The sequence below is a fragment of the Raphanus sativus genome, chromosome 6, assembly GCF_000801105.2.
Source record: "Raphanus sativus cultivar WK10039 chromosome 6, ASM80110v3, whole genome shotgun sequence".
In the NCBI taxonomy this organism is placed as follows: Eukaryota; Viridiplantae; Streptophyta; class Magnoliopsida; order Brassicales; family Brassicaceae; genus Raphanus; species Raphanus sativus.
This window is the reverse complement of record NC_079516.1, coordinates 49990997-50013827: the sequence shown is the minus strand read 5'-3', so window position 1 is coordinate 50013827 and position 22831 is coordinate 49990997. Positions and strand designations below refer to the sequence as shown.

The following is a 22831-nucleotide window of genomic DNA, read 5'->3' as shown; positions in this document are numbered from 1 at the left end:
TTAATTAATATAATCATTTTATTTTGATTGCTGATTCTGAAATTGTAGTTTTGTCATCAAATAGTTTTAACTACATTCATTTAGATTCGTGCGTAGCACGAGGATATCACTAGTTGATAACTAAAGAAACTGATAAGAGTTGACCAAAAGAAAGATAAGAGTTGACAAAAAAAAATCAACAAATTTGATAAGAAAATATAATTATGAGTTTGTACATCATACTTCTGGTAAGAGATAAAAGGTGAACTAATATGGCGATCAATGAGTTGACTAGTTGTTAACAATGAAACCCAACTACAAAAAGAATGCTAATAACTTTGATTTATACGTCGAGCGGGATATGGCCAACACATAATTGGCAGATACAAACTGATACAAACGCTCATCTCATCGTTCTGAGTACTTAATTAATATAATCATTTTATTTTGATTGCTGATTCTGAAGTTTTAGCTTTGTCATCAAATAATTTTAACTACAGTCATTTAGATTGGTGTGTAGCAAGAGGATATCACTAGTTGATAACTAAAGAAACTGATAAGAGTTGACCGTAAATATGGAAAGTGATGAAAAAAAAGATAAGAGTTGACCAAAAAAATAAAAGAAATCAACAAATTTGATAAGAAAAATCTAATTATGAGTTTGTACATCATACTTCTGGTAAGAGATAATATGGCGATCAATGAGTTGACTAGTTGTTGACTCCGATTGATTATATATTACGATCAATATCGATGGAGAAATGGAAGTAAATTTTGACAATGGATACACGTCAAATGCTCGTTATATTTTCTTATGTGGTTCTCACACAAATGGCCCTAGGAAACATAGATGTTAGATTTTACAACTTCTATACTTTGTTTTCCATTTCTTAGTATTTGATATTTTAATATTTTTTTATGTATTCATCAACTTACAGGAGTTTGATTGTGTTGATATATACAAACAACCCGCTTTTCAACATCCATTGTTGAAACACCACAAGATTCCGGTATGATTGTGACCTTGATTTAAGCAAATATGAAACAAATGAGACAACTTAGAAATATTTTGACTAATTAATCTTGTTATTTTTTGTTATGTTTCAGGAAAAATTCACTTCAGATGAAAGGTTTAATAACAGAAAAATTAAATATGAAACAAATGATCAAAGTTGTCCAAAAGGAACCGTGGCAATTTTAAGACAAAGAAGTGAAACTGAGAGCCTTCATCTCAACACAGTCGATGAACCCGACGAACATGTATATCCTTCCTTTTTTGCCTATATCCATCCCTTGTAGAAAACAATAACATCTCAAGAAGTGACTTTTATACATTCGTGTACAGTTTGCGGTAATGGACGCATTTCCGGATGAGAGTGAGAGCATCTATCGAGGCGCACAAGCTGCTATAAGTATTCATAACCTAACTTTACAAGATAGCCAATATAGTAGAAGTCAAATTTGGTTAGAGAATGGACCTCTTGGCGAACTCAACAGCATACAAGTTGGCTGGGCGGTACGTCTTTATAAACCTTATACATAATCTATCTTATTAAAACAGAAATATTCTGTTGGACCTAACATTTATTTTGTAAGTTTTTAAATAAATACACTTTATACTTTATAGTTAAACATACATTAAGTCACTAATGTTCTTTTCTTTATACTACTATCCATGTTTTCAAACAATATACTTATTTCTTTATACTACTATTAATGTTTCCAAACAATATATTTTTATATTATCAATGTTTCCAAAAATACAATAATTAATCTTAGTTATTTTATATCTATCATTTTCTCTTTAAAATTTTGTAGAAACGTCATATAATTTCATAAATTTCAAAATAGTGAACTTTAAAATTTCGATTATAAGATTACAAATTATGAAACTATTACAATTTAAATCCAATTAGATTACATATCGGTCATCCATCAGTTCAATCGGTTAGTCTCGGGTTTTAGTGATTTTTTAATATGAATATTTTAAATATAAATTAAATTGCCAGATCTCCGGATTAACCGGTATAATCACAATCGGGTTGAATTTAAAAATACTGATTTAAATGCAAAAATATTTTAAATACACACTCTTTAAAAATAACCAAAATATTTGTTAAATTATTAGTGAAATTTTTCATCGTAAAATATTCTGCGCTTCAAAAGCGCGGATCAAAATCTAGTACACATTGCAATGAAACCATCTCATCACATATTTTGCGTAGGTGAATCCAAGAGTCTATGGAGACAGTGCTACACGATTGACTATATCTTGGACCGTGAGTAAACTAGTACTTTTCTTAGTTATGTATGTATCTAACCATACTTTTTTATTATTTACATAATAATACTGATAATATATTTTATCGATATGTCTTTCATTTATTAGGGAGATGGCTATAAAACTACTGGATGCTATAATACAAACTGTCCTGGTTTTATTATTGTGACTCGAAAACCCTCGATCGGAAGCATTTTTAAACAATCCTCTGTGTATGGTGACAACCCAGTAACTTTCACACCAGAAGTTATTCAGGTAAACATTTATTGACAATATTCTATATGCATCTTATTTAACATAGTTTTGGGAATGGGAGTATATATTATTCTCTCAGTTTCATATTAAGTTTCATATTAAGTTTCATATTAAGTATCGTTAGAGAAAATATTTTGTAGCAAAATAAATGTCGTTTTAGCATTTCAATACATGATCTATTAACTGTATCCTCTGGTCTATTTTTCTATTGGGTAATGATATTTTTATATTGCAAATATGTAAAATTAAATAATTTTTTAATATTTGTGCAGAAATTTAAAACGATATTTAATATGAAAAATAAGCAAGTATATTGTTTCTACCAAATACTCCCTTTGTATCAATATAAGTGGATTTTAAAAGTTTTTATTTTGTTTCAAAATAATTAATGCTCTCACTAATCTAGATAAAATTTAATGACATTTCAAATTTGTGACTAGTTACAAAATAATGTATTTTTAATTGGTTGAAATAGTATTATTTAATGATATTTTGATGCAACCAAGATAAATCACATAAAAGATTGTATTTTCTTAGTCTTTGTGAAAAAAATTTTAGACCCAATATAGAGTGAGTATTTTTCTTAACTGTTTTTTTTTTGTTTTTTTTGCTTCAATATTTTATGTAGGGGCTTTCTGGCTGGGTACTGTTTGTAAACGACGAAACAATTGGATATTGGCCCACCGAGCCATTAACACACTTGAACAAAGGAGCTTCTCGGGTGCGTTTTGGAGGAAGCACATATATATCTCCAGATGAGATTAGTCCTCCAATGGGAAATGGTCATGTTCCGATCTGGGACTATCGAAGGAGTTCAAGTTTTTTTCATGTGAAACTTATGAATAATAACTATCAGAGCATCGAAAATGAAACAACAATAGGTGTTGAAGATTCTAAGTGTTTTAAACTAATGGATCGGGAATACACCAATGAGACTGGAAAGTCCTTTTCTTTTGGAGGGCCAGGTGGAACATGCGGTGTTTGATTATTTTATATATGTTCTGACCAGGACTATCAAATTTACAAAGAAATAGGAACTATTTTCAATACTACAAATCACTTTTATGTTTCATGTTTTAAATGAGAGTCAATACAAAACAAACATGAGAATATTGAAGTTACAGGTATAATTGCACTTAAAAGAAGAAGCATCACAAATGAAACATAAATAACAAAAATTAAATAGACAAAACAAATCCTATTTAGTTTTCTCTTTGTCTAGAAAACACTCTGCACCAATGGTTTGAACTTTGTTCTTTTTTTTTTCCATCTGAATAATATTATAAAAAGGACAAAGTCCATCCGACTACAAAGAGCCCAAATACTAACGGGCCAAACCAAAACAACGAAAAATACATTGGGCTACAGCCCACCTCAACAATCTAAGGGAGTGAACCCTAATTCCGCGGCTCACCGCCCACACACCAACCACGCCTCCGCGCGCTACCTTCGCCGCAGAGGATCAATCACCGGAGAGCATCTTCGATACCACCGCGATCTCATCCAGCTCCCATGCCGACACGTACAACACATACCAAACACGATCTGCGCAGTCACTTGTGATGCCGTCTACCATTGACCCAACACCACCGACACTCGGGTCGTATCAAGTGAGGAATCAAGAGACGGAGGAGCAATGAAGCTTTGTTTATCCGACTACGCAGAGAGAAGAAAAGAACCCAACAGAAACTAAAGAAGAAAGAAAAAACCAAAGCCGAAAAGGACGGTACTGTCTGAGCTACCGCCTCCCGGGAACAGGATCCGGCGATGACAGTGCTAACGGAGCCACCGTCTCCCAGAGACAAAAGCCGGCGGTCGTAGAGCTTTAGTAGCCTCTACTCCCCGGAAAAACTACCACTGAGCTCACAAACCATCTGCCACTTCCATTAACCGTTCGTCCCCCTCGCTACGCCTCCATAGAAAGCCGCTTTGCCGCCGTATGGAGCATCGTACGAGTTGAGCCCTTCCTGCGCAAAACCCTAGCCCAGAGACGTCGGCATATCGGAGGACTCGGTGGATCGGAGGCGACAGCTGAGATTCTTGACTAATCCGGAAAAGGATGAGCCCCGACGCCGGCACGCGCACGGACGCGTCACCGGATGTCGAGGTCACCGACTGAACTCGCTCTCTCTTCTCTCTTACTTTCTCTCTCCAATTGATTTGAACTTTGTTGATTATTTTATATATGTTCTGACCAAGACTATCAAATTTACAAAAGAAATAGGAACTATTTTCAATACTACAAATCACTTTTATGTTTCATGTTTTAAATGAGAGTCAATACAAAACAAACATGAGAATATTGAAGTTACAGGTATAATTGCACTTAAAAGAAGAAGCATCACAAATGAAACATAAATAACAAAAATTAAATAGACAAAACAAATCCTATTTAGTTTTGCCTTTGTCTAGAAAACACTCTGCACCAATGGTTTGAACTTTGTTCACATTTCCTTCTATCAAAACTTCTTGATTACAAAATAACCAAAGCTTTAGTCTCCCATTGGAATGTTCCGGTACGGATATGAAACGACACTGAAGCATAAAAGTATTTCTGTTGTCAAAGGAAACTGATATTTAAAACATTGGTCAATAATACAAAACAGAAAATGAGATACACTTGCGTATTAAATAAATATAAGAAGAAAGACAAAATATAGAAGCATCACAAAGTGAAACACCTTTAAGAAGACCAAGACATAACAATTTTTTTTTTTCATTTTTCCCTTTGTCCGGAAAACACTCTGCACTATATATATATTAATCTTATCCAATCATCAAACCAGAATCAATCACAAAACCACAAAGTATAAAGTTTATATTTACAATCTAAGTCGCTGCTCCTTTGGTTTGTTCCCCTTTGCTTTGTTCCCCCTTCTATCAAAACTTCTTGATTACAAGAGAACCAAGCTTTAGTTTTCCCATTGGCGTGAAGCATACAAGTGCATCTCAGGTTTCAGAGGGAAGCAGCTCTCTCACCCGCCGTATTGTAGGAGAGTTAAATAAGACTGCAGATGGGTTTGTCTATGGTTGTTGTTCACGTGCTTTGTTATAGAGGTCGATGGTATCTTTGTGGTCCGGATCAAGACTCAGAGCTGCTTCACAGTCTCTGATAGCGTCTGCGGATACACCCATTGAATCATAGAATGCTGCCCGTAGATGTAACAGCTGGAGGTCAGGTTTAAAGGCTAAGGCTTTCGACAGCTCCTCAATGGCTTCCGTTTCTTTATGGTCATCCATTAGAACTGTTATGAAAAGAAGTGATCAGAGAGAGTTTTGAGGTTAATAAGAAACAAGTAAAGGACTGTGAAAAACTTAAGCGAACCTGCGGCTCTGTATCTGTAAGGGTAAGTTCTAAGAGGATCTAGGAGTGTGGCCATCCCTAGGTCGCTCTGTGCCATCTCTCGTTCACAATACTCTGAGCGTTTCTCAAAGGCAGATGCATTGTTCCGAGCTTTCTCTATCAGCTTTGTCATCTCATCGTAGGCAGCTTTAGTCTGGTTTTTCATATGGTACACACGAGCTAAGCCTTGGTGAGCTCTTGTGTGCTTGATGTTTAGCGCGTTAGTGTAGCAATCAGCTGCAAGATCCAGCTTATCACAGTCAACATACACACTTCCCAAGTTGTTCAAAGCCTGCAAACACACAACACACTGTTAATGATAAAGTGTTAAATTTTAATGAATGGAAACTAAACAGTTTCTTTTTCACTTACTTGCCCCTTACGAAGACCATCCGATGGACAACGAAGCGCTTCTTCGAGTAGCTGGATCACATACTTTGAGGACTCAGGGTCGAGGGTAGAGTCTGCAAGAGCATAAGCTTTGAGGAAATACGCTTCGAAGGATCTTTGTATTGAAATAGATTCCTCAGCCTTGGCAAGTGCTTCCTCACGGTGTCCTGTGTCATACAAGATCCATCCTTCATATACAAGTCTCTCATGCTCTGACTTCGAATGGTTTCTAGCTAGCCTAAGGCTACGCATTGCCGCCTTCTGACAATTTAACCTTAAGAGAAGAAGAGACTGTCTGAAACGCAGAAGACTCTTCCCTGGATCATTAGCCAACATATGATGAACAACAGCCAGAGAACCGATATCATCAACAGACGACCAACGATCATACAGCTGCATCCAGCAATCAGCCTGGTTCCATTGCTGGACAAGCGGGCGGAGAAGCTCCACCATATGATCACCATGGATCTTCTTGTTAAACATCAAGAAGTTCGGCTCCAACGTCAAAACCGCTCTGATATCTTTCAACGCACCCTCGTAGTCCTCCATAGCTATAGAGATCCACGCTCGCATCTCTAAGCAGTCAGGAGAGACCTTAAACCCCATGATCTTGTTAAGTTCCGCGACCGCAGCACCGAACTGACTCTCCTCTGCCAATGACACCGCCCTGAACTTGTAAGGGAAAGTCAAAGTCGGGTCCAAACCAGTGGCTATCTCCAAATCAACCAGCTTCTCTTTACCGCTGCAATACAAGGACCTCTCCTGATGCATCCATCCAGTAGTAGCTGAACAATCCGAGATCAGCGAGTTCATGATCTTATAAGCAGAGTATCTATGTCCACGCTTAAACTTACACCTGGCTACACCAACAAGGGAGTACACATGACCAGCCTCCACCGCGGAGCTAAACCATCTCTCCGCGTCTTTATACTCTTTCCTCTCGAGCATCACAGCTCCTAGCTGGTGACAAGCGAGCTGTTTCTGCCAATCCTCGACCGCGGATTCGACCACACGTTCCAACACCATAACCGTCGTGTTCGATTTCATATCCTCTTCCATAGCGATCTGGCTTAAGAAAAGATACAACACAAACGAACCATGCCCAACCAAACCCAACCTCTCACGTCCCTCAACACTACAAAAAATCTTCACAACGTTAGGGTTACGCATCGAGTGAGGCAACTCTCTGAGAAACACCTGAAGACAAGCGGCAACGAGAAGATACGCAGCTTCCTCCAATCCATACTCAACCAACAACAACGCGTCGTCAAGACTATCAACAAGACGAGCCAAATGCGAATCGCAAGCTGCTTTCAACTCGTCGCAACAGAACCGGTTAGCCAATTTGAGAAGCTCCAAGACAACTTCAGGAGGGAAGATCTCAACTCTACCAACCCTACTGAAAACCTCCGCAGCTCTCATCCCTTCCACGGAGATCCCGTTCCCCGTGAAGTTGATAACGTTACATCTCGTCTCTCTAAACCCACCGTACAGCATCGCCTCAAAGGGTCTAGACAGAGACGCAAACTTGCGCCTCACGCAACGAACTTCCTCATCGCCAATGCAAAAAGACACGTCGTAATCCTCCTCCACCTCAGACGTTGAACACTCCGGAGCGTTAGTCTCTGATCTCGAACAGAGGCAACGGTCGTAAACGGACTCCGGGTCGTACCCGGAGACGAGAGTAGCTTTAGGGCACTCAAGATTCCTTCCGGAGCAATCCATTGGAGTGGTGCCGATAAGCTCGTCTTCTCTCCTCTCGTACCTGAGCCAAGAGGATAAGACCACTTTGGTGTGAGCGTCGACGGCGTGCTGCCTAGCTGACCGGAGACTCCGCCGGAAAAGCTTCGGATCGGAGAAGCCACGGAAGATGACGGACTGCTCTAAGAAAGCTTCGGACTTTACGGAGTGGGAGGAGCTCTCGATCCGGCGGTGGACTTCGGCGAGCTTCTCTATCGAATCGACGAGCTTTAGGGAAGGATCGATCTGAGGCTCGAGGAGATCGGAGACGGGGAGGCCGTGAGGAAGGAGAGAGTCTAACGAAACGGCGGCGTTTCGGTGAGTTATGGATCGGGTTGAGCTGACGCGGAGGTGGTCTTGGAGATGCTGTAAGAGCTTTTCGCGGACGCGAGTTGGCGGGGGAGGAGGAGGAGGAGGGTTGTTGTTGAGAGCGTAGACTTTGCATCCTTCGATGAGCTTTAAGCTTCGCATCGTTGTGAAGAGATTAGGCTGCATCGTTGAGAATTGAGAATTGGGGTTCTCTCCGCCAAAGATGAACACTTTCGAGGTTTTTTTTTTTTGGATTCGATGGGTTAACCGGAAAATTAGGGATCTTTAACCGGAAACCACTTCTCCCTTCTCCCTCTTAGAGATTGCTTAGTTGTTTGTGTTCTGGGGAAACGTGTTTTTGGTAATCTAACTTTCATCAGTTTCGATTCTTTGTTTCGTTGATTTCCACAGTGATTTTTTTTTTTTTTCGGTTTCTCCCCGTGAAAGTAGAGAGAAGGTTATGGAGTCTCTCTAGCTTTTGGTTTCTTGTTTTTTTTTTTCTGTTTTCGTATGTTCTGTAATTATTTACGTGTGTTATGTCATTTTGGTGTCTTGTTCATTTGGGGGACTTGTCTTTTTATTTCCCGTTGTGAGAACTGATTGGTTTATAGCTGGAAATAAAGACCAGGGTGCAGAATCTTAGATGCTTGTTTGTTTTTGACTTATTAGATGCTTGCTTGTTAAAGAGATGTTGGTCTAGAATAGGAGAGAGAAGATGGAATCTAAAAATAATAGATTTGGGCCTCAAATGACGACCCAAGTGAAGAAAGCTTTAACATGATGAGAAGCTCTTCAATGGATTGGGTCTCAAGTTTTCAGAGGAAAAAAAAAGAGATTGTTTTCTACCTATATACATCTAATATTTTTCTATTTGATTATGAGAACTAGAAACGTGCAAGTATTCAGAATACCATCATTGACAGCAATCTTCTATGATAATTTTTCCATTCACTAAAGGTTTCAATGGTTTTTTAGGCTAACCAATCCTTCATTCCCATTTACAACTTGAAAGAACAAGCCATATCTTGTTCTTCCACCTATTGTCTGTCATGCTCTCAGCTCTCACAGCTTTTGCTTTCGATGTATGCAACCTTCGACATTAGCCAGTCTCTGTTATACAGCTAAAAAACGACTCCCCAAGTCTCCAAACATTTAAATCTGAAACAAAAACAAAACATGAAGTTCACAATTTGCTTTATCAACTAGACATCAGTTGTCTTCAAACACATCTAGGACTAGTACAATGCTTTAAAACTAAAGTTCTTTGTGTTGAAATTTTTGTAGGCAGGACTGGTTTTTAATTTAATTTGGATCGCATGACTCACCCATTTCATTAGGCTAAAACTTTCAATATTGAAACAATATGTTTATTTTATTTTCATGTGCTACTACAAAATAGTTTGGTAATAAGCTAAGGGCAAATCTCCAAAGATCATTTTTTTTACTATAAGAACATATAAAAAATAATCGGAAAATGTTTCATTAAAGAGATAAATGACAATTATATTTTTATCCTATAGATATATAAACATTAATAAATAATAAAAATATTTTTTGGAAAAAAAATTATTCAATATCTGATTTTTTCAGTTTTTGTTTCAAACTTTATTTCAAGATCAGCAAATTCGTTTTTGAAAATATATTTTAAAATTATTGCTTTGAATTTTAAATCATAAATCGCACTCCCAAATCTAAATTTTAAGTGTAAGTTAGTTAATCTTACAAGTATAAATGTATTTATTTATTTAATGAAATCGATTTTGATCGTTGAGAACTATTTTGAGATATAAATTTTTGTAATACTAGCTTAAAGTATTTTGCATAAACTAAAATATGAAGGATTATAAGAAATTAAGAATAACACGATATGGAGACGTAATTAGACCGGTGAAATGTAAACATCAAGAACGTATGTGACAAGAATAAAAGAATTTGATACTCATATGAGTATATAGAAATGCAAAATTCTTCAAACCAATCACAAAAACAATGTATTTTTCCATATCGATTTTCGGTTTGGTAGGGACTGAGATCGCTATCCGAATAATTTTCAGCTACCCAATAGATACATTCTTTATAAATTTAGCATACGAATCTCGGTACTCTTTGATTAACTTTTGAAAACTGAAGGACCATCGTCTCGCGTCCAACTTACATATATAGTATAACCACATTTTTTTAGTCATTGCTTTATTCAGATTTCAGACGTCCATCTGGTTTTTACAAAAAAAAAATCTAAAAGTTTTTACGTACCTGCCATTTTCTTTACCATTCCAGATTTTATCGAGGGTGTTACAAATTAAGGAAAAAATGTATATAGTATGAGCACGTTAGAACTATAATTAGAAAATGAGACATTGTTACTAAAATTAGCTGTGTGTATTTAATAATTATGTAACGAAACTTTATCGATTCAATTTTCTTCAGCATCCGGTCGTTGTTTCATTTTCCTGTTACATTATTCAATTGACATCCCCATTATTCAAACTCATATCATTTCTCAATTTTTTTATATATATTTCCACGTTTGTTTTTAACTAAATATTATGAGAGTATTAAAATTTTAACTACAAAATTGTGATTTGTCTATTACAAGCTTTTCAATATTTGTATTAATATTTGAGGATACTTTATTATGTACGTTTTATGTGATATTCAATCATTCAGTTATTTAGTTTACAAAAAAAAAATCATTCAGTTATTTCTAAACTAACATTCCAATCATTCAGTTAACCACACCAAAGTGGTCAGGTGTATAGCGAGATTGGAAAAGTGTTAAACGTCGGGCTTCAAAATCTACCATCTAAGATATACTTGTTTATGTGATCATACGACAGATCCCAGAAAACTAGTTGGTTAGTCATCAGTTCACTGGACACTCCAAGTTATAAAAAACTTACATATCAATCAAAACTATTAAATTTTACAAAGGCCACACATCGATCTAACGATGTACGATACTTCAGTTATATTGAAGACTTGAAGTGTACTCTTCCTAATATGGTGATACATGTGCTTTAACGATTTGTAGATATACCTAGATTTGTTCCAAACCAATATATACTTTTATTTGTTTAACTTTAGATTCCGCACATTCACATGTTTTGTATTAAACTATACATCGTGTGATATTCTATACACAAATATGGAGAGAATCTGCCAGTGAGATTTGAGATGATACTGAGATGCGTGTATTATATGATCTGAATATGTATTCTTTTTGTTTAATTATGTGTTTGGAAATGAGCAAAGAAACAGACATACTTGTAAGTTGTAACTATTGAAGATAATGTTGGATCCGTATTTGTAGGAATACAAAATTAACTGTTACAGGTTGACCTCATAGTTCACAGGCCGGGTGTATAAGAATCTTGTCAGGACACACCCAACTCTTATTGATCTTCTCTCATAAATATCAAAACTAAAAATTAATAATATAAAAGAAATGAAAATTAGACATCCATGAGACTAATATACACCAACATATGAACTTCTCTATAACCAAATATTTATGAAGTTAAAATCATTAATTTAATCCTATATAACTGAATTTTTTTTAAAAACTACAGCCAAATAAACAAACAAAAACCAAAATTAAATAAATAATCATTAAAAGTTTCATAAAATTGTCTAAACCCGCCTTAAACTGCATATTTCGTGTACAACCACCTAATTCTGCCTAATGACAAAAATGTATTGCTCTGAAATTTAGGAATAGATGTCCATACGGAGCTCTTAGTTTTGCGTAGGCGTTTAGACCGTTTATAAAACCGATTGAGACACCAAATCGATTCAGTTATAGATGATTGCTAAGAACCGAAAAAATGCAAAAGAATTGGACGCCAGTGCATCGAACTCTAGATATGTTCATAACTGAAATTAGCATTTTATGCATGTACAAGCGTATATCTAATAATCTAAATGTGCCTACAAATAGCAAAGACATGGATACCAAAACATGTGTAGACGTGTAAAAGTAGAGGGAAGATGGAGACGTATGAAAACAAATGTAGAGAAAAAGGCTTGGTAACAAGAAGCTTGTGAATGATCAATGGGAAGCCTCTCTACACGTGGGGGGAATGAAAAAGTTCTTCTTTTTCATCTTCATCAAGGCTTTACAATTTGTTACAAAAAAAAAAACAAAAAAAATCAAGGCTTACAATTTCCTCCATTCTTTTCTTTCCTCTCCTCAACGACTTTCTTTTGGGTCACATGTTTATTTTGAAGAATTCTACATTCCGTGTTGTTATTTTAACGGAGATTTAATTTTATCTAAGGTACAAGATATACTCATTTGGAAACCAAATTTAATTTTAGGATACACCAAAAACTGATTTAAATTTACTATATAAACAGTTATACGTTTAAAATATTATTTACAAACTATGTGAAACTTCTAGAGTGTGAGATGCACGCGCTGAAGATTTTTCTCTCAGACACGAAAACCAAAGCAAGCTTTGCGATTCAAATCTGAGCGGATCTCACGGTGCTCCGACGCTTCCTCGCCGTAACCTACCCAACAAAACCTGCTACTCTCCGCCAGATATGTTGTGTGAATCTGGTCAATCCCTCCCCTCTTAAGCAGTGGCTCCTGAGGATGATGGTTTCGAACTCCAGCCAACAATTTGAAACAGATCTGAGCGCTACTGTGGAGATGAGCTACAAAAGTGAAAATAGTCTCCCTTGTTACTAAGGATCTGAGAAGAAATCATCTACATCTCTCTCTTTAGCTACTTTACCTCGTCAGTGAGGATTCAAGATTCAACTGGAAGATTCGACAGTCAAAATGTCTCACCGTTACACAAGATCGGAAAAAGGAAAATGGGTCGCGAACTCCACTCGTTCAACCCAGAAGATAGCTCCGACTACCCGAAGAACCCCCATCCAGCTCCCGGCTAGCAACAACGCGGAACTTATAGAAGACAACAAGCTCACTCTCTTAGGTCGAGTCACTAACCCTACTGTCCAGAAGCCGCAATGGGTGCTAGATTGGCTTATTCAATACTGGAATCTGGACTCTGCGGTCACTGGGAGAACCCTAGGTCCCGACCTCTTCCAAGTAAAGTTTGAAACAGAGGAAGCGCTCCAGTCGGTGATGCGAAGAGCCCCTTTCCACTACAAACGCTGGATGCTAATCCTGCAAAGATGGGAACCGATTATCTCAACGGCTTTTCCCAAGCGTACTCCTTTCTGGATCAAAATCCATGGCCTACCATTACACTTTTGGACTATTGAATCTCTCCAGGCCATAGCAAAGGGACTGGGTCCAAGACTTGATGAAGATGTACCTCAGGGTAAAATCCGTATCGACGTTGATTGTCTAAGTAACCTGGAAATGCAACTTCCAGTGGAGCTCCCGTCGGGAGATGTGCTCATGGTGGACTTAGAGTACGAAAAATTGGAGAAACATTGCTTCTACTGTTATTCCCTCTTCCATGAGGAGGAGTCCTGTCCTGCAAAACCGACAGCTACGAAAACCACAGCTAGAGCTCCCGGTATCAGCCAGCAGAACACTTTGCGAAGTTTAGAGGAACACAGAAGACGCCATGATCAGCGTAGAGCCCCCTCTCATCAAGTAAGGACGGCAGACTCCCGATCCCAGGGGAACCAAGTGGTCTCTCAACGCTCTACCACCTCTCGTTCCGTCCCTGATGACAGACGCTCCCAGTCTGACCAGTCTAGATACAACAACACAACACAAAGGAGGCCAGAGAGAGGAGTTGACAGGTATCACAACTACCACTACCAGAGATCCCCCCCAGATACAAGAAGGTCTCACCGATCCCCCCTTAGACACGCTAAAGATCACTCCTCGGGTTCTAGATCTTTCCACACTCAATCTTCCAGAACACCACCACCACAACCAGCTAGAGAACCTATGAACCTACCGGGTATTCCGGAACGGGGCGAATTGAGTAGTCACTCTTTTGAGAGGAGATCAGCGCTAGAGAGAATTGAGTGCCCGAATCAGGAGCCCCAAAGATCAGGAGGTCTCTCTAACTCTCTCTTAGCAAGACTACAAGATGTTGAAGTCACGTATGATCAAGATGATCTTCGGGTGAAGCTGAATGAAGGAGGATCAGGAAGCAAAGCAAATAATTCTACACCAGGTTCTCAGCCTGGTTCGGGACAAAGGGCTCCTGCAATACTCCGCTTAGGACCGGCAGGGGATGGTGAACCCAGCAAGCAACCTCAGGCCTCTGCGAGTAAAAAGTCTGTGGCAAAGAAAACTCCAGCCAAGAGGAAAGCTGCCGTAAAGCCAACGACTATGGCAAAAAAGATCCCAAAGCCAAGAATTGTGAGAAGCCCAAGGCAGAGTACCCGCCTCTCGAGACAAGTACCAGCAAGATCTTCCAACCCACCACGCAAGAAGCTATGTATGGACAAATCTAGAAGTGAAGACTTACCTGGTTCTCAGGCTCATACTACACCGCCGGTGGTGCTAATACCTCCAATGAAAAAGGGTCAAGCGGATTTTCGGGGTCCGCGAAACCCGATTCCTTAGCTCTAGTATGTTGGAACTGTCAAGGTTTGGGTGGTGACCTGACAGTTCCAAGACTCCGGGAGATGAAAAGAACTATATCCCCGGATATACTATTCCTCAGTGAAACGAAAAATCAGGATGATTTTGTCTTAACGGAACTTCAACCACTGGGGTATGAGAACCACTTTACTATCCCACCAGTAGGCCTTAGCGGAGGTCTTGCACTCTTCTGGAAAACGGATGTCTCCCTGGAGATACTAGCGTCATCAGCTCACTTCATTGACACCAAGATTAAGGTAAAATCCCATAAATTCCATATTACCTTTATCTATGGGATGCCCCAACAAGAAGATAGAGCATCGTTTTGGGAAAGCATATCTAGGATAGGAGAGAATAGGGAAACTGCCTGGTTGCTTTCAGGAGATTTCAACGATATCTTGGAGAATAATGAGAAGGTTGGAGGCCCGGAGAGATGTGAAGGATCTTTCATACCTTTCCGGAGTTTTGTGTCTACTAATGGATTATGGGATGTTAAGCACACTGGAAATTCCCTTTCGTGGAGAGGCCAAAGATGCACACATTACATTCGGTCTCGACTGGATCGCTCCCTAGCAAACTGTGCCTGGATTGATATGTTCCCCGCTGGTCGCTGCAATTACCTCCGTTTTGAGGGATCAGACCATAGGCCAATTGTCACTTATCTGGATACATCAAAGGTGAAGAGAAAGCGCCTTTTCCGCTATGACAGGAGCATCAACATGGACCCTGAGGCACGGAAGGTTATTGAAGAAGCATGGAAGAAAGCAGAACCGGAGCAAGTTGAGACAAAGATCAAGAGATGCAGAAATGAGCTGATCAAATGGGCAAAGGCAAAGAAGGAGAACAGTGCAAAAAAGATCAAGGAGCTCCAGGTCAAGTTGGAAGAGAACCTGTCAGCTGCTGCTCCTTGCCTTGAAGTGATACAAGCGCTCTCCCTGGCCCTCCTCAAAGCCTACAAAGCTGAAGAACTCTTTTGGAGACAGAGGAGCCGCATTATGTGGTTGCAAGGAGGTGACCAAAACAGTGCATACTTCCATGCTGTTACGAAGGGTCGCAGAGCTTTCAACCGCCTCACGACTATTGAGGATGAATCGGGTACACCATTTCATGAGGAGCATGAAATAGGCAAAGTTTTTGTGGAATACTTCTCCAAATTATTCACTTCAAATGGAGCTCAAGACTTAAGCGCGGTGGAGGAAGCAATTACTGTGAAAATAACCCCAGAAACCAACCAAGCTCTGATAGCGCTCCCATCAGATGCTGAGATCCTCTATGCAGTCAGAAACATCCACTCAGACAAGGCGCCAGGCCCTGATGGATTCTCAGCGGGATTTTACCACTCATTTTGGGATGTGATAGGAGGAGATATTTGCCGGGAAGTCCGGAGCTTTTTTGAGACAGGAAATATGGATAAAAGAATCAATGAAACACATATCTGTCTCCTTCCAAAGATACCAGGACCGAAGAGTCCCTCGGAGTTCCGTCCAATAGCACTCTGCAATGTGAGATACAAAATCATTGCAAAAATCATCACTCTCCGACTTCAAAAGTTCCTGAATGCTATTGTCTCTGAGTACCAGTCAGCTTTCATTCCGGGGCGTGCTATCACTGATAATATACTGATCACTCATGAGACATTGCACTACCTAAAAGTCTCAGAAGCAGTAAAGCGATGCTCAATGGTGGTGAAGACAGACATGAGCAAAGCTTATGACCGCATTGAGTGGTCATTCTTGGAGAAGGTGCTGCAACACTTTGGTTTTGACTCAATCTGGATCAACTGGGTTATGGAATGTGTCACATCTGTAACCTACTCGTATCTGATCAATGGAGCACCTCATGGCAATGTCTCCCCGCATAGAGGACTCAGGCAAGGAGATCCCCTCTCCCCCTACCTGTTTATCCTTTGTACAGAGGTGCTTACGGGTCTCTGCATCAACGAGCAGCAAAAAGGGCGCTTTAAGGGGCTGAGAGTGGCGCGGAAAAGCCCTCTAATAAACCACCTTTTGTTTGCTGACGATACAGTATTTTTCAGTAACACTAGCTCCAAGAGCTGTACCTCCTTGATGAGGATCCTAAAAAGATATGAAGATTGCTCGGGGCAGTGCATCAACCTAGACAAGTCCACCATTACGTTTTCATCCAGAACCCCGGTGGAAATCATCAACAGAGTCAAAGGTGAAGTGGGCATCACTAAGGATGGAGGAATGGGCAAGTACTTGGGCTTGCCGGAAACATTTGGCCGCAGTAAAAAAGATGTTTTTACAGGTCTAGTGGACAAGATAAGGCAAAGATCCCATTCATGGACAACTAAGTTCCTGTCAGGAGCAGGAAAACATGTCCTCCTGCAATCTGTCCTCTCAGCGCTTCCTAACTATTCTATGTCATGCTTCAAAATCCCCAAGTCACTATGTAAACGGATCCAATCAGTTCTCACCAGGTTCTGGTGGGATAGTGCTCCTGATGTGAGAAAGATGGCTTGGGTCTCATGGGACCGGATGGCAACACCAAAGTGTGTTGGAGGTCTTGGATTCAAGGAACTAGAGATATTCAATGATGCTCTTCTCGCAAAGCTGGGTTGGAGGATTATGAATAATCAGGAAACGCTTCTCTCTCGAGTACTCAAAGGGAAGTACTTCTGGGACTGCCCCTTCTTAGAAAGCACCCCCAAACAGGCGTCTTCACATGGCTGGACTAGCATTATGGCAGGGAAGGTTGTTTTGGAAAAAGGACTGGGCTATGTTGTGGGCGATGGCGCTAGTATCAGTGTATGGTATGATGCCTGGCTCTCTCCGTCAAAGCCACAAACACCAATAGGTCCCCCAACTCTCCAAAACATGCATCTTAGAGTCCAGGACCTACTACTACCGGAGTCGAATGAATGGAATCTGCCTCTGCTCCGACTCCATTTACCTCATTATGAGGAGGTTATCAGACAGTTAATTCCTAGTTCTCTCAAACCACCAGATAGGCTGGTCTGGCTCGGTGAACCCAATGGCTGTTACTCAACAAAATCAGGTTACAAGATGGCAACTGATCACACGCCCATACCTCAGCCCCTAGGCTTTGACTGGATGAAACATGTTTGGAAGTTGGATTCTCCAAGTAAAATACAACACTTTATCTGGCGTGCTCTCAATAATGCTCTCCCGGTTACTGACCTCCTAATTCGAAGGGGAATGGAAGTCGAACCCTCATGCAAAGTTTGTGGTGCTTTAGAAACTATAGAGCATGTCCTCCTGGAATGTCCTTTTGCCCAAAGAGTTTGGGAATTAGCCCCTATGGTCATAACTAACTCCCAAGATTTACCTCCGATATCGCTTCGCCATCTTCTCACCTTGATCCCCAGATTCCTCAATCTTCCCCCGTCGGGTTTAACCTGTTCTCCGCTGTCCCCCTGGATCCTATGGAACCTGTGGACAGCAAGGAACAAACGGATTTTTGAGGCTCAAATCTACACAGCTGAGGAAACCATTTCCAAGGCTATAAGGGATGCAAAAGAATGGGAAGGAGCAAAAAAGAAACCTGTAGCTTTAGCAACCCCAAAGACAAGTCACTTGTGTCAAGATGCCTCGTCGACACCAACCTGTTTGGTGGATGGCGCCTGGAATGCAGTTAATAAATGTGCTGGATTTGGTTGGTTTTTACAGGATAAACAAGCCAAGATGGAGATAAGAGGGTCAGCCAGTCGAAGCTTTGTGGGCTCTGCGCTTGCAGCTGAGGCGTTGGCAGTACGTGAAGCGCTCAAGGAAGCATCAATCATAGGCCTCTCTCAGTTAAAGATTCTATCGGACTCAAGCGTCCTCATCTCTGCCCTGCGATCAGGGACGGTTTTGAATGAGATAGCGGGACTTCTTCATGAAATTAGTCACCTCATTCCTCTCTTCTCAACCTTATCTTTTGATGTAATTTCGAGATCAGCAAACTCTATAACTGATGCTCTTGCAAAAAAGGCCCTGACATCTTTGATTGGGCAAAACCTTGTTTAAACTTATTTGAATGAAGTAAGCTCGTTGACCAAAAAAAAAAAACAGTTATACGTTTCGTCGATATATTCACTATTTGTGGGGGGAAATGACGACTGATTAATCTTGAGTGACCATGTTCTCCTGAAATTGCAATCGAACTTCATATGTGGATCTAGATGATATTGTGAAACCGTATGCAAAAGAAATTGTTCCAAACATTTCTAACTTTTTCTGTTTTTGAAAACTTTATATTTGCAGAACTTTTTATAACTTATTCCAAACTCTATAAACCAAGAAACTTTATATGATGCCAAATTGTTCCAAACCGGCTCAACTAACAACGCTATTCATCGTTTCACGGGGGTCGGATGTGTATCGCAAACCAAGCAAGGACCACTAATTTAGTTTCTTGGTTTATAGTTTACACATAATTTAAAAGTCTGATACGAGTCTACAAAATATATATGAGGGAAATATAATTATTTTGTGTAAGAGAGGAGCAATAATGTCCCGTGATTCCCGTTGGAGAAAAGAAAAGGATGAAGAAATGTTTGTGTGATGGAGTCTACGTCATTGACAGCTGAGCAGTCACACGCCTTGTAATCTAATTTATATATCTATCTACCACTCTCCTTTGTCTTTTGCCTTAAGCATTAAATGCCATGCAAAACCCTAAACCTCATCATCTCACAATCTCATCAATCTCTTTTTGTGAAAATATATCTAAGTCCCATTATTCAACCATGTATAACTAGTATTGTAGTTTCTTACTTTCTAAATGCTGAAGGGATATGCCAAAAGACTAAATAAATTGATACATGACATCTACATACAAGTTTCCAGTATAGTTTATCAATGGTAATTGTGTTATATATTCTGTTCTTCAAATTTTACTCGTATGTCAATTTGTAACGTATTGACTATGGACTGCCAGTTGATCGTTATATTACTGCAAATTAAGTTAAATCAAATCCAGTTTCAAAAGACATTTCTTGTACACACAATTAATATTTTTCTATAAAATTTATTGATGTCACGTCCTGAATCTTCTAAAACGTCGAGGATTGAAAATAAAGTTGTAAACAAAACCGGTTAATTCTCAAAAAAAAAAACGGGTGAAAGGAGAAAGTTAAGCAAAAATAAATAAATTTAAAATCAAAGATCTTACGAAAAAGACAATAACTAATCTCGATCATCAAAGAACATACACATTAATTGACAAAAGTCTTCATTCAAGTTCTTAAAAGTTAAATCCTAATTCCGACAAAACTACTCTAGGTATATTTTAATTTGTGAATTCGATTTAGCATTAAACTATTAATTCTGTAGGTGTCAACATATTTTAGATTCTTAGTGTTTTGTTTGTTTCTAAACGCAAATAATATCTTAAACATACTAATGCCATTGATAGAGTATTACTCCCGATACATGAATTTTATTTATATCTAAAATCAGAAGGCTAGTTTGACGAATAAGGGTAATTTAGACTACTTAAAATATTAGCAAACGAGCCTAATTTCTATACTTTGATCAATTTTCATCCTTGGTGGTGTGGTGACACAATACTAAAAAAATAGCGTAACGAAATTCTTTGGTATTTTATGTATAGATAAAAATATCAATCTTTCTCTTTTAAATAATAAATATAGTTTTCTCTTTTTTTTTTCTTTTTTTTTATATAGTTTTCTCCCTCCATGCTAAATACTAGCATTATGGATACTGCATACGTATAACATTTAACAATATATATAGAGCTGTCTACAGAAGAAAAATGCCAAAATCAATTAGCTGGAACAGAAAAGAAAAAACTTTTTAACATCTGCAACAAGATTTAGGTGAGTGTTTGTCTACATAGCCCGGGAGGAGAGAGAGGAGGGAATCTGAAGTGTATATTGATCTAGGGTTTCTCATCGACACATACCAAATCTCCATGCTTTGAACCAAGCGCACAACTGATCCTGTCTTTTATCTCTTTCATCTCAAACCAAAGTATTGATCTATCACTTCTTCTACAATCTATATCTAAAGTCCAAAAGCTCCATATATTTGGCCCTTTAAAAATTTATTTCTACACTTTTCTGTGAATCAATAAGAAAGTGAAATGATCCCAAGTATAGAGGGCAGTGGGAATACTGACAGGGAGGAAGAGGAAGAGGAGGAAGAAGAAGAAGAAGAAGAAGACGGTGAAGGAGAAGAGAGTAAGATTTCAAGCAATACTACAGTAGAAGCTGAGGTTAATAAGAAGACGAAGGTGAGGCCTTATGTGAGATCTAAAGTCCCTCGACTACGGTGGACTCCTGATCTTCATCTCCGCTTTGTCCGTGCGGTCGAGAGACTCGGAGGTCAAGAAAGTACGTCCTTAGTTACTATCTTCATCAACTCTTCCAAATATAAAGCTTAAGCAATTCCTTAATTATTCTTAGTTTAATTCTTGTCAAAATTTTCGCGTAACGATTTTCTTTCTTGATAATGATAATTTTTGGGGTATGTATATAGGAGCAACACCAAAATTGGTCCGACAGATGATGAACATCAAAGGGCTCAGTATTGCTCATGTCAAGAGCCATCTACAGGTGCATCCATATAAATACATAAAATTATAAATATACGCGTGTGTTATATTGTGAATCTGTGAAATTAGATAAAAGTTTCTCACTAAATTTCGTACTGGGGAATTTTAGATGTACAGGAGCAAGAAGATGGATGATCAAGGTCAAGGTATATTGATCCTTTCTATTTGTGTTAATTATTTTTAAAAAGTATTAAGTGATCAAATTAGGGTTTTGATTTGCTAACTCATTTTATATGACTAACATATGAACTAAGGTGTCAGTTAATTGTTTGCAGCCATAGCTGATCACAGGCATTTCATGGAGACTTCCACAGATCGGAATATTTATAAACTAAGTCAGCTACCGATGTTCCGAGGATATAATATGAATTATAACCATGATTCTCCATTCAGGTTTATATTATGTGCTGCATCATTTTATTGATATTTGTTCGATCTTTCCTTGATATTCGATTAATAGTCTTCCATTTTGTTGAATTATTTGTATAGATACGGAAGTAAATTTTCAAATGCTTCATTGTGGAGCTCTAGCTCCCACGAAACAAACAGAAGTTTGATAGATAGGCCCGGTTCAATTTGCGGCTCGTCGGTTAGCAACAACATCCATGGTAGTGAATATTTGACTAACAACAGGTCTTTCCAAAACAATTTCTCTTCTAAAATTTCGAATCACTTACCAAAGTTAAGATACAATCATCAAGAACGGACGAACTTAGCCACATTCAACAGCATTCAAGGACATTCAAGAGCGTTTCAAAAGTTCGAGACTGGTAATGAAGAGAGGACCAATCATGCTTATTGCAACAAGACAGCGGGAAAAAGAAACGCAAGTACCAGAATTGACCTTGATCTCTCTCTTAAGCTAAGAGTACCCGAGGAGACAGTTTTGGAAGAGACAGAAACAGCAGCAACAACAACGGATCAAACGTTGTCTTTGTCGTTATGTTCATGGAAAAAGAGCCGGGTGATCAAGACGGATGAAGAGGATCGGACGGTTAAGATTGGACAGGCAAGTACTCTGGATCTGACTCTATGAATTATAGGTAAGAATGGGACAAATTCTAAGTGAGATCCTGAGGTACTTATCCAATAATATCTTAATATCAGTGCCTTTGTTGTTAATTATTTATGTACTTTATTTAGTATTATCAGAAAGGAAACAAAAAGGTCTAAATATATAAACGTTTTGAGTTTGTTTGATACCGCCAATTTGTATCATCACATATATATTAAAAACGTTACTAGCTGCATGGTGATTCGATTCTTTGTTCGTCTGCTTCCCATGCTATCTAATTGTATAACCCTTCAACAAGAAAAGAAAACTAACTATATATACATAGAACACACTAGTTTTACCTGATATTATACATGTTTAGTTTCTTAATCATCCAAATAACACTTCATAGTTTATAGTCTTTTTACCCTTATTCTTAAAATTTTAAACCAGAGTTAAATATTATTTATTTTAGGG

General features: G+C 38.6%; 3 protein-coding genes across 4 annotated transcripts; 2 read left to right on the top strand and 1 right to left on the bottom strand.

The window, feature by feature from the left end:
- The first annotated feature begins 774 nt into the window (after positions 1-774).
- On the top strand, positions 775-3500 carry LOC130495872 (uncharacterized). Its single transcript, XM_056987439.1, has 7 exons — positions 775-831; positions 918-989; positions 1087-1239; positions 1325-1495; positions 2205-2258; positions 2369-2515; positions 3144-3500. Exons 1-7 carry the CDS (start codon positions 775-777, stop codon positions 3498-3500), a joined length of 1011 nt encoding a protein of 336 aa, XP_056843419.1.
- A 1655-nt stretch (positions 3501-5155) lies between these two features.
- Positions 5156-8851, bottom strand: LOC108813367 (ethylene-overproduction protein 1). Its single transcript, XM_018585904.2, has 3 exons — positions 6231-8851; positions 5841-6150; positions 5156-5760 (listed from the first exon to the last, which is right to left on the bottom strand). Exons 1-3 carry the CDS (start codon positions 8481-8483, stop codon positions 5540-5542), a joined length of 2784 nt encoding a protein of 927 aa, XP_018441406.2. The 5' UTR covers positions 8484-8851; the 3' UTR covers positions 5156-5539.
- An 11683-nt stretch (positions 8852-20534) lies between these two features.
- On the top strand, positions 20535-22624 carry LOC108809420 (myb family transcription factor PHL8). 2 transcript variants are annotated; one of them, XM_056988333.1, is made up of 6 exons: positions 20535-20777; positions 20886-21139; positions 21285-21361; positions 21470-21506; positions 21636-21753; positions 21850-22624. In XM_056988333.1, the coding sequence occupies exons 2-6, from the start codon at positions 20890-20892 to the stop codon at positions 22394-22396; spliced, it is 1029 nt and encodes a 342-aa protein (XP_056844313.1). In that variant the 5' UTR covers positions 20535-20777; positions 20886-20889; the 3' UTR covers positions 22397-22624. The 2 variants fall into 2 exon arrangements, with proteins under 2 accessions (XP_056844313.1, XP_018437061.2); XM_018581559.2 differs by having other exon boundaries at positions 20882-21139.
- The last annotated feature ends 207 nt before the right edge of the window (positions 22625-22831 follow it).

Coding starts and splice junctions, on each gene's coding strand:
- LOC130495872 (XM_056987439.1), top strand. CDS start 775: ATGCTCGTTATATTTTCTTATGTGGTTCTCACACAAATGGCCCTAGGA. Junction 990..1,086: donor TGAAACACCACAAGATTCCG/GTATGATTGTGA, acceptor GTTATGTTTCAG/GAAAAATTCACTTCAGATGA. Junction 2,259..2,368: donor GATTGACTATATCTTGGACC/GTGAGTAAACTA, acceptor TTCATTTATTAG/GGAGATGGCTATAAAACTAC.
- LOC108813367 (XM_018585904.2), bottom strand. CDS start 8,483: ATGCAGCCTAATCTCTTCACAACGATGCGAAGCTTAAAGCTCATCGAA. Junction 6,151..6,230: donor ATGGTCTTCGTAAGGGGCAA/GTAAGTGAAAAA, acceptor GTGTGTTTGCAG/GCTTTGAACAACTTGGGAAG. Junction 5,761..5,840: donor TTACAGATACAGAGCCGCAG/GTTCGCTTAAGT, acceptor TTTTCATAACAG/TTCTAATGGATGACCATAAA.
- LOC108809420 (XM_056988333.1), top strand. CDS start 20,890: ATGATCCCAAGTATAGAGGGCAGTGGGAATACTGACAGGGAGGAAGAG. Junction 21,140..21,284: donor GAGACTCGGAGGTCAAGAAA/GTACGTCCTTAG, acceptor GTATGTATATAG/GAGCAACACCAAAATTGGTC. Junction 21,362..21,469: donor ATGTCAAGAGCCATCTACAG/GTGCATCCATAT, acceptor GGGGAATTTTAG/ATGTACAGGAGCAAGAAGAT.